Raw genomic sequence first — 16,036 nt, 5'->3', positions numbered from 1 at the left:
CCTGTGAGTCAAGTGCAGAAAGGGATGTCCTTGGCCTGTGTCCGAGCCATAGTAGTACAAACCCCAGGACACGAGAGGCAAACAACCTCAACCAATATGATCATTAGCTCTTCTCTGACCTGTGTCCCAACTCCCCCCGATTGTGGTCTGGCAGTGCTCAAACCCTGAGCCTCGTGCATAGAGCTACAATCCTGTGTACTGTGTTTTACAGCAATGAACGGGCACTCAGATGACGATACAATCAGGCAGTATGGCGACAAGTGAGGTAGCAACCACTACAGAACGAAGAGTGTACTTTAGAAAAAACACTTCATGAAAACTGAGGGAGAGTTTATCAGATACCATGAAAGGTTTATGGCAATGGCACCCTTGTTAACTGTATCACTACAGATGCCCCTGTTGAACACTTAACTATCACAACCAATGGCAGTGTCAGAGTGGTGATAAATGTGCATCACTGCTGAAGGGGCTTCCACGTTACAGGCCTGCCCTTTCTTCCATCCAGAGGCAGAGTTAAGTGCACTAGTTATCCTGGGTAATTCCGGTCAGCTGTGGCCTATACCTGTAAGAGAAGTCTAATGAAGGCATAAAATCTGACACGTCAAACTGTGGCGATTAATTAGACTGTTGCAGAAAAACCTTGCAATGTGGATTGAGCAGAACAGAGAATGCCCGAAGTCAGCGGTGAAGCTGAGCGGTGCTCATGTCATTAGAAATGCAAATGTCCTGAAGAAGGGAATGTACATGTCCCGAAACGTGCTACAATTAGAGGGCATGTGGTTTAATGAACTCTTTGTGGATTAAAAACCCATCTGCACAATGTTGGAGTTTTCATGCTCGCTTATTACTTATATAAACTCTGTTGGAAGTTCTGTGGTTTGACGATGTATATACAATATTGTAGCATGATTACATCGCTAAAACCTTTGTTTAGAAAGGGGCTTGCACCAGGCATGCTCAGTCTGATGGATGGATAGATAACTCCAGATCCATGCATACACAACCCCACTGAGGTACACATTCATACAGATGCACACATTAATGTGCACATTCACATACAAATCTTGTAAAGACTTACAGATGGATACAGTCCATGCATGCACAGGCTAATAAGAGACACACATCCTTACACACACATGTTGTGTAACTCCAGACTTATGCATATACATACACAGATGCACACATGTATTTGCACACTCACAAATGCCACCACACCTTGAGATATACAAACCCATAGGCAGGCACTCACATATGCAAGTGAAACCCACAGCCACTAAATCCAGATTAAAGCATACACAACCCTCAACCACACATGCACATAGACAAGCACATGTATTTGCATACTCTGTGTCTCAAGATCTATATATGCCTATGCAGACACACACAAGCACTAATCCAAGCCCATAAAAAGACAGACATAGAGATGCGCAGACATGCATGCACTCCCAAAGATATCTCCAGGACCATCCATACATGAACACACACTTAGACACGTACACCTAAGCATGAACCTACACACACACACACGCACACACACACATACTGGTACATACTTGCAGCCACACCTGTGCACACATATACACACCATGTAAGTACTACTTTAAAGTCAGAAGAGTAATTCTTGATTTTATGATTTTTTTAGGATGAGCCCTTGGCCGATTTCAGGCCCAAATTTCAAGTGCAGTGACTCCCGTCAGTATATTTATTTGGTGGGGACCATGACCCAGTTTGTAGGGTGACTCATCAGCCTCTGTGTTCTTGAACTCTAAGAGGCCACAAAAAGACATGGGCATGGACATATACAGACACACAGAGACACAGCACTCACTGCAGCCGCTCACCCTCATGGTTTTATATTGTTCCTCCTCCTTGAATGTAGATTCCTGAATACTTTTTTCATCTTTCTTCAGAAGACGCAGCCACTCTTGAAGTTTTACCTGCAGGGATGAGAGTGCAAGAAATGAGTGAGGATCAGTAGAGGGCGGTCTTACTTACAAAACAGAGTCACTACAGCACCTGCCACATGGACCCAAATGGTACGTACCAGTCATACATTAATAATGTAATTATCAGCCACACAAATCCAGATTGTAAGCACCAGCCCTAAGTATCACAGAGAAGGACACAGACAAAGGTGTCAGTGTTTTGGCCCCGTTCTTGAATGTGTTACATCTACATCTCGTTGACTGAAAAAACATATCAGGACCTCGTTCTGTACAGGTGCCAGTCACATGCAGGGTCTGTGACAGAGAACAGACACAGGAAGAGAGCAGGTACCAACCCAAGGCAGGGTCTGTGACAGAGAACAGACAGACACAGGAGGAGTGCAGGCACCAACCCCAGGCAGGGTCTGTGACAGAGAACAGACACAGAAAGAGTGCAGGCACCAACCCCAAGCAGGGTCTGTGACAGAGCACAGACAGAAACTGGAGGAGTGCAGGCACCAACCCCAGGCAGGGTCTGTGACAGAGAACAGACACAGGAAGACTGCAGGCACCAACCCCAGGCAGGGTCTGTGACAAATAACAGACAGACACAGGAAGAGTGCAGGCACCAACCCCAAGCAGGGTCTGTGACAGAGCACAGACAGAAACTGGAGGAGTGCAGGCACCAACCCCAGGCAGGGTCTGTGACAGAGAACAGACACAGGAAGACTGCAGGCACCAACCCCAGGCAGGGTCTGTGACAAATAACAGACAGACACAGGAAGAGTGCAGGCACCAACCCCAAGCAGGGTCTGTGACAGAGCACAGACAGACAATGGAGGAGTGCAGGCACCAACCCCAGGCAGGGTCTGTGACAAATAACAGACAGACACAGGAAGAGTGCAGGCACCAACCCCAAGCAGGGTCTGTGACAGAGCACAGACAGACAATGGAGGATTGCAGGCACCAACCCCAGGCAGTGTCTGTGACAGAGGACAGACACAGGAAGAGAGCAGGTACCAAACCCAGGCAGGGTCTGTGACAGAGAACAGACAGACACAGGAGGAGTGCAGGCACCAACCCCCGGCAGGGTCTGTGACAGAGAACAGACAGACACAGGAGGAGTGCAGGCACCAACCCCAGGCAGGGTCTGTGACAGAGAACAGACAGAGACAGGAAGAGTGCAGGCACCAACCCCAGGCAGGGTCTGTGACAGAGAACAGACAGACACAGGGAGAGTGCAGGCACCAACCCCAGGCAGGGTCTGTGACAGAGAACAGACAGACACAGGGAGAGTGCAGGTACCAACCCCAGGCAGGGTCTGTGACGAAGAACAGACACAGGAAGAGTGCAGGTACCAACCCTAAGCAGGGTCTGTGACAGAGAACAGACACAGGAAGAGAGCAGGTACCAAACCCAGGCAGAGTCTGTGACAGAGAACAGACAGACACAGGAAGCGTGCAGGTACCAACCCCAGGCAGGGTCTGTGACAGAGAACAGACCGAGACAGGAAGAGTGCAGGTACCAACCCCAGGCAGGGTCTGTGACAAAGAACAGACAGACACAGGAAGAGTGCAGGCACCAACCCTAAGCAGGGTCTGTGACAGAGCACAGACAGACAATGGAGGAGTGCAGGCACCAACCCCCGGCAGGGTCTGTACAGAGAACAGACAGACACTGGAGGAGTGCAGGCACCAACCCCAGGCAGGGTCTGTGACAGAGAACAGACAGAGACAGGAAGAGTGCAGGCACCAACCCCAGGCAGGGTCTGTGACAGAGAACAGACAGACACAGGGAGAGTGCAGGTACCAACCCCAGGCAGGGTCTGTGACGAAGAACAGACACAGGAAGAGTGCAGGTACCAACCCTAAGCAGGGTCTGTGACAGAGAACAGACACAGGAAGAGAGCAGGTACCAAACCCAGGCAGAGTCTGTGACAGAGAACAGACAGACACAGGAAGCGTGCAGGTACCAACCCCAGGCAGGGTCTGTGACAGAGAACAGACCGAGACAGGAAGAGTGCAGGTACCAACCCCAGGCAGGGTCTGTGACAAAGAACAGACAGACACAGGAAGAGTGCAGGCACCAACCCTAAGCAGGGTCTGTGACAGAGCACAGACAGACAATGGAGGAGTGCAGGCACCAACCCCCGGCAGGGTCTGTACAGAGAACAGACAGACACTGGAGGAGTGCAGGCACCAACCCCAGGCAGGGTCTGTGACAGAGAACAGACAGAGACAGGAAGAGTGCAGGTACCAACCCCAGGCAGGGTCTGTGACAAAGAACAGACACAGGAAAAGTGCAGGTACCAACCCCAAGCAGGGTCTGTGACAGAGAACAGACACAGGAAGAGTGCAGGCACCAACCCCAAGCAGGGTCTGTGACAGAGCACAGACAGACAATGGAGGAGTGCAGGCACCAACCCCAGGCAGTGTCTGTGACAGAGAACAGACACAGGAAGACTGCAGGCACCAACCCCAGGCAGGGTCTGTGACATAGAACAGACAGACACAGGAAGAGTGCAGGCACCAACCCTAAGCAGGGTCTGAGACAGAGCACAGACAGACAATGGAGGAGTGCAGGCACCAACCCCAGGCAGTGTCTGTGACAGAGAACAGACACAGGAAGACTGCAGGCACCAACCCCAGGAAGGTCTGTGACAGAGCACAGACAGACAATGGAGGAGTGCAGGCACCAACCCCAGGCAATGTCTGTGACAGAGAACAGACACAGGAAGACTGCAGGCACCAACCCCAGGCAGGGTCTGTGACATAGAACAGACAGACACAGGAAGAGTGCAGGTACCAACCCCAAGCAGGGTCTGTGACAGAGAACAGACACAGGAAGAGTGCAGGCACCAACCCCAAGCAGGGTCTGTGACAGAGCACAGACAGACAATGGAGGAGTGCAGGCACCAACCCCAGGCAGTGTCTGTGACAGAGAACAGACACAGGAAGACTGCAGGCACCAACCCCAGGCAGGGTCTGTGACATAGAACAGACAGACACAGGAAGAGTGCAGGTACCAACCCCAAGCAGGGTCTGTGACAGAGAACAGACACAGGAAGAGTGCAGGCACCAACCCCAAGCAGGGTCTGTGACAGAGCACAGACAGACACAGGAAGAGTGCAGGCACCAACCCCAGGCATGGTCTGTGACAGAGAACAGACACAGAAAGAGAGCAGGTACCAACCCCAGGCAGGGTCTGTGACAGAGAGCACACAACCAAAATGAGAGAGCGGGCACCAAATGTGTACATGGTCTGTAACAGAGAACAGACACAGGAAGAGAGCAGGTACCAGCCTCCTACCGGGATGGTGACAGAGAACAGACATAATGATAGAGCAGGTGCCAGACTCCTACAGGTTCTCCGACAGAGAACAGACAGGCACAACAGGACAGCAACCAGCCTCATAAAGGGTCTGTGACAGAGAAACAGAGTGCCAAAGTGACAGCAAACACGTGCCCCATACAGGGTTTGCCACAGAGAACAGACAGTCATTGCAAGAGAACAGGTGCCAGCCTCTGTGACACAGAACATACATATTGAGAGCATGTATCAGACTCATACAGGGTGTCTGACGGAGAACACACAGTCACAGGGAGAGAGCAGGTACCAGCTTCATACAGGGTCTGTGAGAGAGAACAGACAGCAGACACCATGCAGAGTAGAAGACATTAAACAGGCAGCGAGAGAGAGTGAGCGCAGACATCAAGCCCTTTCAGGGTCTAGGCCAGGAGTCAGGCTGTTGCCCGCAGAGAGTCTGCAACAGAGCAGGTTACAACCCTTTACAAGGTCTGAAACAGGAATCAGACACCAGCCTCTTACAGGGTCTGCAAGAGAAAACAGGCAACAGGCTCATAAAGGGGTCTGTGTCAAGCAAGCTGCCAGAAAAAGAGAGCAGACACCTGCCCTTTAGAGGGTCTGCAAGAGGGAGCAGGCACCGACCTCATCCAGGGCTGCAGCTGGGAACAGGCAGGATTAGTGAGAGAGCAGGCAATACACTGATGCAGAGTCTGCAACAAGGAGCAGGCAGCCAGGAGAGCAGGCACCGACCCCAAACATGGCAGCAGTTAGTTTGAGACTGTGACCAGCAGCGGCAAAGGTTTCGGCGCAGTGTCCATGTGACAAACTGCTTCCCTTTTACTATCCGTGCCGGGGTTATCTTCTCGTGCAGGAGACCCGCACCAGGAGCCCCCTTGCTCTCAAGCAGAGCAGAGCAGAGCAGATTGAGATGCACCCAGAGTGGCCCCGCTTTTAACCCAAATAGATCTCCCTCTGATGACCAGCCCATGACACTACTAAAGGCTTGTGGCAGACGAGTATAGTAGTGGGGTAGATGTTGCCTCAAACTCAGAGAGGAGAGTGGCTGATACTACCTGCTGACTCTGTGTAGTTTGTCATGTCTGGACTCCATCTGTATGTATGACATGTGCAGCATGCATGTTGTGACACAGATCTGTACAGCGCTGTATTACAATTACAGGGCCTCACGGTGCTGTCAGGCTTAGACACCTAATATGTGAGGTGAGGTTCCCATGTGGGGTGACGGGGGCCTCAGTGTGTGTGAAATGCTTTCTGTTGTAGGGGGTATCAAAGTCTTAGTTGTAGTCAGTGCCTACAGCCCCCCTTCTCTTTGTCTCACCCCGGCCCCTCACAGGTCCTCAAACTCCTGTCCTCCATTAGAAGGCTTCAAGGCCTCGTACCACTGTCTGTCTTGAATATCCATCCTGAATAGAGAGGAAATAGTTTGTGGTTCACTCACAACTTCACAGGCCCCCTACAAAGGTTGGGGTGAACAATGAATCTGATTGGACAGGATATAAACTGAACGCAGCAGCACATCCGGTGCTCCTGCTGACGTCAAGGAGCTCTGCACAGCACTGAAGAGGAAGACGAGGCCAGAGACAAGGATCCTGGCCGCCTCCCTTCTACAGGGGGCTCTAGACCCCAGGACTGAGGAAGAAATACTGTGGATGGCCTGCGAGGAGAGGACTCGTCTGGATCCGAGCCCGGGGTCAGTGTTCAGAAACTAGACCTGAGGAGGTCGGAGACTCCTAAACTGGCAAGATCAGGCCCTGTAATCACTGTCCTGCATGACATGCATTCATACATTCATCCTGCGAGGGGTCCCAGACCAAATGTGCCTTGAAGCTGTAACTCTAGCACACCTGGCCCATCATTTGCTGGCTTCTCTGTGCCTCATGATCGTGTGAAGCTGGCGAGTCTTACAAGGTGACCTGCACTACAAGAGCCATGTGCGCCAATGCTAATGTGCACCCACGTGCCACACCCTGCATTACTGCATCTCTGGGTCTGCACCTCTTCTGCTGTCTACCATGACATGAGACTGTGTGTGCCATACCCTGCATTACTGCACCTCTTCTGCTGTGTACCATGACCATGAGACTGTGTGTGCCACACCCTGCATTACTGCACCACTTCTGCTGTGTACCATCACCATGGGACAGTGTTTGCCATACCCTGCATTCCTGCACCTCTTCTGGTGTGTACCATGTCCATAAGACCGTGTGCTACACCCTGCATTACTACATCTCTTTTGCTGTTTACCATGACCACGAGACCATGCGTACCACACCCTGCATTACTCCACATCTGTGTCTACACCTCTTCTGCTGTGTATCCTGACCATGAGACCTTGTGAGCCACACCCTGCATTACTGCACCTCATCTGCTCAGTCAGTTGCTCTCTCTCCCTTGCAGCTCCACCATTAAGTGAGGCCCTCCTGAGCCCCTGCACTGTTGGTGTTCGAGGCCCTCCTCCACCCGCAGGTTATATTGCACCACACCCCCGGTGGTCCACTGGATCTCTGACTCCTTCTCTCGCTCCCCTCTATCCTCTTCTTTCTGCTCCGTTTTTTCCTCGTTTTTCACTCTTCATTTTTATTTCCACCCTTTCACTCTCTTTTATTTTCACCCTTTCACTCTTTTCTCCACTTTCCTTCACTTTTCCTTTTTCCCACTTTTGCGCCGTTTCTTCTTCCCGCCGCTGCTGCCCCCACGGTCCCTCCCCCCAGCGTGACCAGCCCAAGCCAGTTCCCCTCCCCGATCCTGCCTCCCAGCTGTCCAGCCCTCCCCGACCTCTACTTAATGGTGGTCGCTGCGAGGACAGGCGAGCACGACCACTGACTCATTGTCAGTGAAATTGCTCTCCCTCCCTCGCAGCTCCACCATTAAGTGAGGCCCTCCTGATTCCCTGCACTCTGTGTTGGTGTTCGAGACCCTCCTCCATCCAGAGGTTATACCTACGCCTCATCCCTGGTGGTCCTGTGGACCTCTGACTCCTTTTCTCGCTCCGCTCTATCCTCTCCTTTCTGCTCCGTTTTTCCTTGTTTTTCACTCTTTATTTTTATTTTCACCCTTTCACTCTCTTTTATTTACACCCTTTCACTCTTTTCTCCACTTTCCTTTTTCCCACTTTTGTGCCTGTTCTTTGTTCCGCCGCTGCTGCCCCAGCGCCCCCTTCCCCCAAAGCAACAAGCCCAAGCCAGTTCCCCTCCCCGCTCCTGCCTCCCAGCTGTCCAGCCCTCCACTACCCCTACTTAATGGCAGCCGCGCGCAGTGGGCGTGCTGTTGGTGTGCCGAAGGCGGGCGAAAGGCAAGCCCGTCTGTGCCCGTCCGTGACCAGCAGCAGGAACCCTGAACCTCCGCACCGCCAACGCTACAACCCAGCGGCACTCCACGCACTCAACCCAGGCCGCAACAACAACTGCAAGCTAGCATCACCAGCCTACATACACAGACCCTTCAGCTGTCACCCTCTTCAAAGTCCGATCACTCCACAAACACGCCACCGAAATCTGGGACCTCCTCGACAGCACCACCCCGGACGTAGAATTCTTCACAGAACCCTGGACCAACACCACCTCGGAACCGGACATCGCCATCGCGATTCCCCAAGGATACAAGATCTCCCGGAAGGACCGCCCAACCCGCCCGGGAGGAGGAATCGCTATTGTCCACAAATCCACCCTCCGGCTGAGCACACTCCCCGATGAGCCCACAGACCTGATGGAACACCTACACTCCAAGATACAGGCCCGCCCTATCACCACCCTCCGAGGGACTCATCTACAGGACCCCGCAGACCTTTCACCAACTCCATCACGGACATCATCTCCCCGCATGCCATCGCATCCACCAACTACACTCTGCTGGGAGACCTCAAATTCCACCTAAACAACCAACCAGACCGCAACACCACATCCCGTTCTGGACAATCTCCACAACATTGGACTCCGCCAGATCGTGACCGAACCCACGCACGTAGCAGGAAACACCCTCGACCCCCTCTTTACAACAGGACACTCCATCACTTTCAGCCACATCACCGAACTCCCGTGGACAGACAATCCATGCATCGATGCATCCACTTCGCCTTCAGAACACCCACCATCCACACACCTGCTCCCACAAAGAAACTGGACCAAAATCACCGACCAGCTCACCTCCTCACTCGGCAACTCCACCCCAACCACAGCAGAAGACGACAACCCCAACACCGCAGCCTGAACTCTGCACAGATGCATCTCCAACAGCGCCAACACCATAGGCCCCCTCAAGAAGAAGAACAACACACACGCCAAGAAAGCCAGATGGTTTACCACTGAAATTCGAGAGTCCAGATGCACATGCCGCTGCCCCAAACAGGCCTGGAGGAACTCCAAATCCACAGAAGCCCACAACAACTTCAGACCCACCACCAACTCATCACAAATACGAGAAAAATAGCGATCGAAGACAGAATCTTCACACAAAGAACTCTTCAGCATCATCAAGGAGTTCCCCCAACCCATTGGCGAGGCTACTGACATTCCTCCCTCACAAAACCTCGGCAACAAACTCAGCACCTTCTTCCACCACAAAATCAAGAACATTTACGACAACTTCGATGAAGACAACCAACACACAGAACCCTCACCAGCCACCTCCCACGCCCTGAAGTCAACGATTGACAGCTGGACAGCCCTCACCACCAAAGACACACTGAAGACGATGAAGACAATCCACTCCGGGGCCCCCACGGACCCCTGCCTCCACCACATTTTCGACAGAGCCACGGACACCATCGCACCCATACTTCCCAACACCATCAACCGCTCCCTGGAGAATGCCTCCTTCCCCTATGACTGGAAACACGCCGAGATCAACCCCCTCCTGAAGAAGCCCTTGGCGGATCCCAATGACCTAAAAACTACAGACCCATCTCCCTGCTCCCGTTCCCAGCGAAAGCCAACTCGCCACCTTCATCGAAGAGCACAACATCCTCGACTCCTCCCAATCCGGCTTCAGAAAAAACCACAGCACAGAAACCGCCCTCCTCGCTGCAACAGATGACATCCTCTCCCTCCTGGACAGAGGAGAAACAGTAGCCCTCATCCTCCTCGACCTCTCAGCGGCCTTCAACACATTCTCCCACCGCACCCTAACATGCAGACTCCACAACGCAGGGATCCAGGACAAGGTTCTCGACTGCATTCACTCTTTCCTCTCTAGCAGAACGCAGCGGGTCAGACTCCCTCCTTTCCTCTCGGACCCTACACAAACCACCTGCGGAGTCCCCCAAGGGTCCTCCCTCAGACCTATGCTCTTCAACGTCTACATGGCTCCGCTCGCCCCCATCGTCAGAACCCACGGACTCAGCATTGTTTCACATGTAGACAACACCTAACTCATCCTCTCCCTATCCAACTAACCCAACACAGCCAAACACAACTTTCAAGAAGGCATGGAAGCTGTCACCTAATGGATGAAAAGCAGCTGCCTACAACTCAACACTGACAAAACAGAAGTACTCATCATGGGCCCAAACCCCGACGCCTGGAATGACACCTGGTGGCCCCCGCCCTCGGAAGCCCACCCACCCCCACGGACCACGCATGCAACCTTGGAATCATCCTGGACTCCGAGCTCAAAATGGACAGCCAGATCAACTCTGTTGCATCCTCCTGCTTTCACACCCTCCGCCTCCTAAATAAGACCTTCAAATGGATCCCCTCGAGCACAGAAAGACCGTCACTCATGCCCTCGTCTCCAGCAGACTCGACTACGGCAATGGACTCTACGCCGGAATGAAAAAAAACCTCGACCGCAACCTACAAAACATCCAGAACGCCGCCGCAAGATTGGTTCTCAACCTGCCAAGCCACTGCCATATCTCCCAGCACCTGCACACACTCCAGTGGCTCCCCATAGAGGCTAGAATCACCTTTAAGATTCTCACCCACACACACAAAGCCCTCCACAACACAAGAATACCTGAACAGCAGACTCAAATTCCATGCACCCCAAAGGACCCTACGATCAGCCCAGCTAGCCTACGCCGTGGTCCCCCGCGCCAGAAAGACCAGATCGGGAGGGCGCTCCTTCTCCTTCCTCGTGGCCAGAGCCTGGAACGCCCTTCCACTCCACCTCAGAGAGATAACAACGCTCCCCATCATCACGAGAAACCTCAAAACTTGGCTCTTCGACAGACCCCCTCCTTGATGGACTGGAACCCGCACCGCCCCTCCTCCCCAACACCTTGAGAGCCTTACGGGTGAGTAGTCGCGCTTAACAAACAAATGATTGATTGATTGGTTTGATTGATCTGCTATGTACCATATCCATGAGACTGTGTGTGCCATACCCTGCATTCCTGCACCTCTTCTGGTGTGTTCCATGTCCATGAGACCGTGTCTGACATACAGTGCATTACTACACCTCTTCTGCTGTGTACTGTGACCATGGGACAGTGTGTGCCACACCCTGCATTACTGCACCTCTTCTGCTGTGTACCATGACCATGGGACAGTGTGTGCCACACCCTGCATTACTGCACCTCGTCTGCTGTGTACTATTGTACAATGACCATGGGACTGTGTGTGCCACACCCTGCATTACTGCACCTCTTCTGCTGTGTACTATGACCATGGGACAGTGTGTACCACACCCTGCATTACTGCACCACTTCTGCTGTGTACCATACCCATGTGTCTGTGTGCTACACCCTGCATTACTGCACCTCTGCGTCTGCACCTCTTCTGCTGTCTACTATGGCCATGAGAGCGTGTGTGCTACACCCTGCATTACTGCACCTCTGCGTCTGCACCTCTTCTGCTGTCTACCATGACAATGAGAGCGTGTGTGCTACACCCTGCATTACTGCACCTCGTCTGCTGTGTACCATGACCATGAGACCGTGTGTGCTACACCCTGCATTACTGCACCTCGTCTGCTGTGTACCATGAGAGCGTGTGTCCTACACCCTGCATTACTGCACCTCGTCTGCTGTGTACCATGACCATGAGACAGCGTGTGCTACACCCTGCATTACTGCACCTCGTCTGCTGTGTACCATGACCATGAGACCGTGTGTGCTACACCCTGCATTACTGCACCTCGTCTGCTGTGTACTATGACCATGGGACTGTGTGTGCCACACCCTGCATTACTGCACCTCTTCTGCTGTGTACTATGACCATGGGACAGTATGTGCCACACCCTGCATTACTGCACCACTTCTGCTGTGTACCATACCCATGTGTCTGTGTGCTACACCCTGCATTACTGCACCTCTGCGTCTGCACCTCTTCTGCGGTCTACCATGACCATGAGAGCGTGTGTGATACACCCTGCATTACTGCACCTCTGCGTCTGCACCTCTTCTGCTGTCTACCATGACCATGAGAGCGTGTGTACCACACCCTGCATTACTGCACCACTTCTGCTGTGTACCATACCCATGTGTCTGTGTGCTACACCCTGCATTACTGCACCTCTGCGTCTGCACCTCTTCTGCTGTCTACCATGACCATGAGAGCGTGTGTGCTACACCCTGCATTACTGCACCTCTGCGTCTGCACCTCTTCTGCTGTCTACCATGACCATGAGACCGCTTGTGCTACACCCTGCATTACTGCACCTTATCTGCTGTGTACCATGACAATGAGAGCGTGTGTGCTACACCCTGCATTACTGCACCTCGTCTGCTGTGTACCATGACCATGAGACCGTGTGTGCTACACCCTGCATTACTGCACCTCGTCTGCTGTGTACCATGACAATGAGAGCGTGTGTGCTACACCCTGCATTACTGCACCTCGTCTGCTGTGTACCATGACCATGAGACCGTGTGTGCTACACCCTGCATTACTGCACCTCGTCTGCTGTGTACCATGACCATGAGAGCGTGTGTGCTACATCCTGCATTACTGCACCTCGTCTGCTGTGTACCATGACCATGAGACCGCGTGTGCTACTCCCTGCATTACTGCACCTCGTCTACTGTGTACCATGAGACCGTGTGTGCTACACCCTGCATTACTGCACCTCGTCTGCTGTGTACCATGACCATAAGACCGCGTGTGCTACACCCTGCATTACTGCACCTCGTCTGCTGTGTACCAAGGCCATATGAGCCCCTGAGCTAACCCTGTATTGTCGCATCAAGTCTTGTAACACTGACAAATGTGTGAGCCCAGGTGCTACACACTGCTCTACCCATTAAACCATTTGAGTCTGTCTCTGTATCCCAAACTACCCACATACATAAGACTTCTGATTTTCTGCAACTGCGTATGTGGTGCCAGGTGCACACCCTCTGATCTCGGGGCACTGACAGACACGCAGTGCGATCTTCTGCAGTTTCTTACATAGGTATCACTTTGACACTCACCTACAACTCGCAAACGTATCTTATGCTTATGGGCAGCCTTCTCTAGGGACCTGCGGAGACCCACAGAATGAACACTAATGCCTGATTGATCACAGACATACCGTGCCCTCTTTCCCAGCCCCTTCTATGAGGCCCAACTAACCTGTAATGCTTAAAATCTGATTTGAATACCGTGTATTCCTTTATGGGACTCATCGCATGTCTTCATTAGTGAACGCTAAACACCTATTTACATACCGACACACAGGGGGCCTTTGATCCCTGAACACCCAGGGACACTGCATCTTCTGAGAGACTCCATCGGTGTATTCACGTGTGAATCTTGAGCACCCACACACACACATTGTGCTCTTCTGCAGCTCCCTCTATGGGGTATACTGAATTACTTTGTCACCTCTGAAACCTTCCACACATAGCTCCTGCTCTCAGGCTGCCTCCTTGATGGGGTTCACAGAGGGCCTTGTGATCCCTGAATTTAGACAGACATACCCTGTGATCTTTACGTGTATTTCCAGAACACCCCCACACACACACACACCGCCGCGTACTCCTTAGCAGGTTCCTCAATGGGGCTCACAGTGTGACTTTGCAATCCCTAATTGCCCATACACATACCTTGTACTCCTCTGCAGCCTCCTCAACAGGACTTGCTGAGTGAGTTTTATGCTCCTTGGACTCCCGGCACACCACACATATCATCCTCTGATCCTCTGCACAGAACAGCAGCTGTGCCTGGTTGTGTTTCTCACACAGATTATCCTCCGGGGGCTTCACGGGGGGCAGATGAAGCTGTTCTAACATTTCCACCATGTTCCCCAGTAATCTGTTGGATCGGAGGTTTTTCCCAGGAGAGATTTGCCTGCACTGTGGACAGGGGAAGTTTCCATCTCTTCCCTCCCAGCTCTGAGTGATGCAGGAGCGGCAGAAGTTGTGTCCACAATCGATCATCACGGGATGCGTAAAATATTCCAAACAGATGGAACAAGTGGACTCTTCCTGGAGCTTCCCGAGCTGAGCTGCTGTCGCCATGATTCAGAAATGCAGGAAGTAAACTTAAGTTTCAGTTTCTCTCTCTCTGTGAAGTGGGTGTGTCTGTGCTCTGCCCGTCTCTGGCTGCGCTGGGACTTCCGGGTTCATGTTACAGTCACAGAGCAGAGAAATGACCCCTCTGCTGCTTGAGCTTTACCTCTGGAGTTGACACCATGTATTCGCCCTGAGGTTATATTTCGAGATTCTGTGATTGCAGGAACTGGAGCCTGAATACGATTTTCTGTAAAGTCCTCTGTGTTATTTTTAATACTTCAATTCGTCAAGTTTGATTTTTTAATCATTTAGGAATCACATAAACAGTTCTGAACTCCTTTCTAAAGTGTTTTCTTCTGGTATTAGCTATTTTAATTTTTGTTGCAAAGGCTGAAAAATACCAACGTTTGCTATATTTCCCAATGTTTTACCGGCCTTACCATAACAATAGTGGTCAGGCCAAGTAGTTTGTGTGTAAGGGAAGAAGACATTGCTGCCTTTTATTTCCCTTTCTGTATTTAATTGACGCCTAAAGTACTGTTGCCTGCACTGAATTTGTTCTGAGTGCCAGGGAAGCTTGCACTGCCGATGCCCCGATGTACCTGTTCTGTGAGTGAGGGAAGCTCGCACTGCTGATGCCCTGATGCACCTGTTCTGTGAGTGAGGGAAGCTTTCACCGCTGATGTCCTGGTGTACCTGTTCTGTGAGTGAGGGAAGCTTGCACTGCTGATGCCCTGATGTACCTGTTCTGTGAGTGAGGGAAGCTTGCACTGCTGATGCCCTGATGTACCTGTTCTGTGAGTGAGGGAAGCTTGCACTACTGATGCCCTGATGTACCTGTTCTGTGAGTGAGGGAAGCTTGCACTGCCAATGCCCCGATGTACCTGTTCTGTGAGTGAGGGAAGCTTGCACTTCTGATGTCCAAGCTACCTGTTCTGTGAGCAATGGAAGCTCGCACTGCATATGCCCTGATGTACCTGTTCTGTGATTGAGGGAAGCTTACACTGCTGATGCCCTGATGTACCTGTTCTGTGAACAATGAAAGCTCGCACTGCTGATGTCCTGATGTACCTGTTCTATGAGTGAGGGAAGCTTTCACCGCTGATATCCTGATGTACTTGTTCTGTGAGTGAGGGAAGCTTGCACCGCTGATGTCCTGGTGTACCTGTTCTGTGAGTGAGGGAAGCTTGCACCGCTGATGCCCTGATGTACCTGTTCTGTGAGTGAGGGAAGCTTGCACTGCCGATGCCCTGATGTACCTGTTCTGTGAGTGAGGGAAGCTTGCACTGCTGATGCCCTGATGTACCTGTTCTGTGAGTGAGGGAAGCTTTCACCGCCAATGTCCTGGTGTACCTGTTCTGTGAGTGAGGGAAGCTTGCACTGCTGATGCCCTGATGTACATGTTCTGTGA

At 52.1% G+C, this 16,036-nt stretch overlaps 1 protein-coding gene across 2 annotated transcripts in view; it reads right to left on the bottom strand.

Moving 5' to 3' along the window:
- The window catches only part of LOC146869451 (E3 ubiquitin-protein ligase TRIM11-like), a 41,538-nt gene extending 26,887 nt beyond the window's left edge, over positions 1-14,651 (bottom strand). For both annotated transcript variants that reach the window (XM_085599851.1, XM_085599852.1), the window contains exons 1-2: positions 14,218-14,651; positions 1,842-1,937 (exon numbers count right to left, since the gene is read on the bottom strand). In XM_085599851.1, coding sequence (XP_085455977.1) covers positions 1,842-1,937; positions 14,218-14,631 — 510 coding nt within the window. In that variant the 5' untranslated portion in view covers positions 14,632-14,651. The remainder of the gene's footprint in view (positions 1-1,841; positions 1,938-14,217) is intronic.
- Between the last annotated feature and the right edge of the window lie 1,385 nt (positions 14,652-16,036).

This window comes from Triturus cristatus, chromosome 1_1 (assembly GCF_964204655.1).
Source record: "Triturus cristatus chromosome 1_1, aTriCri1.1, whole genome shotgun sequence".
In the NCBI taxonomy this organism is placed as follows: Eukaryota; Metazoa; Chordata; class Amphibia; order Caudata; family Salamandridae; genus Triturus; species Triturus cristatus.
This window is presented reverse-complemented; position numbering and strand designations above follow the sequence as displayed.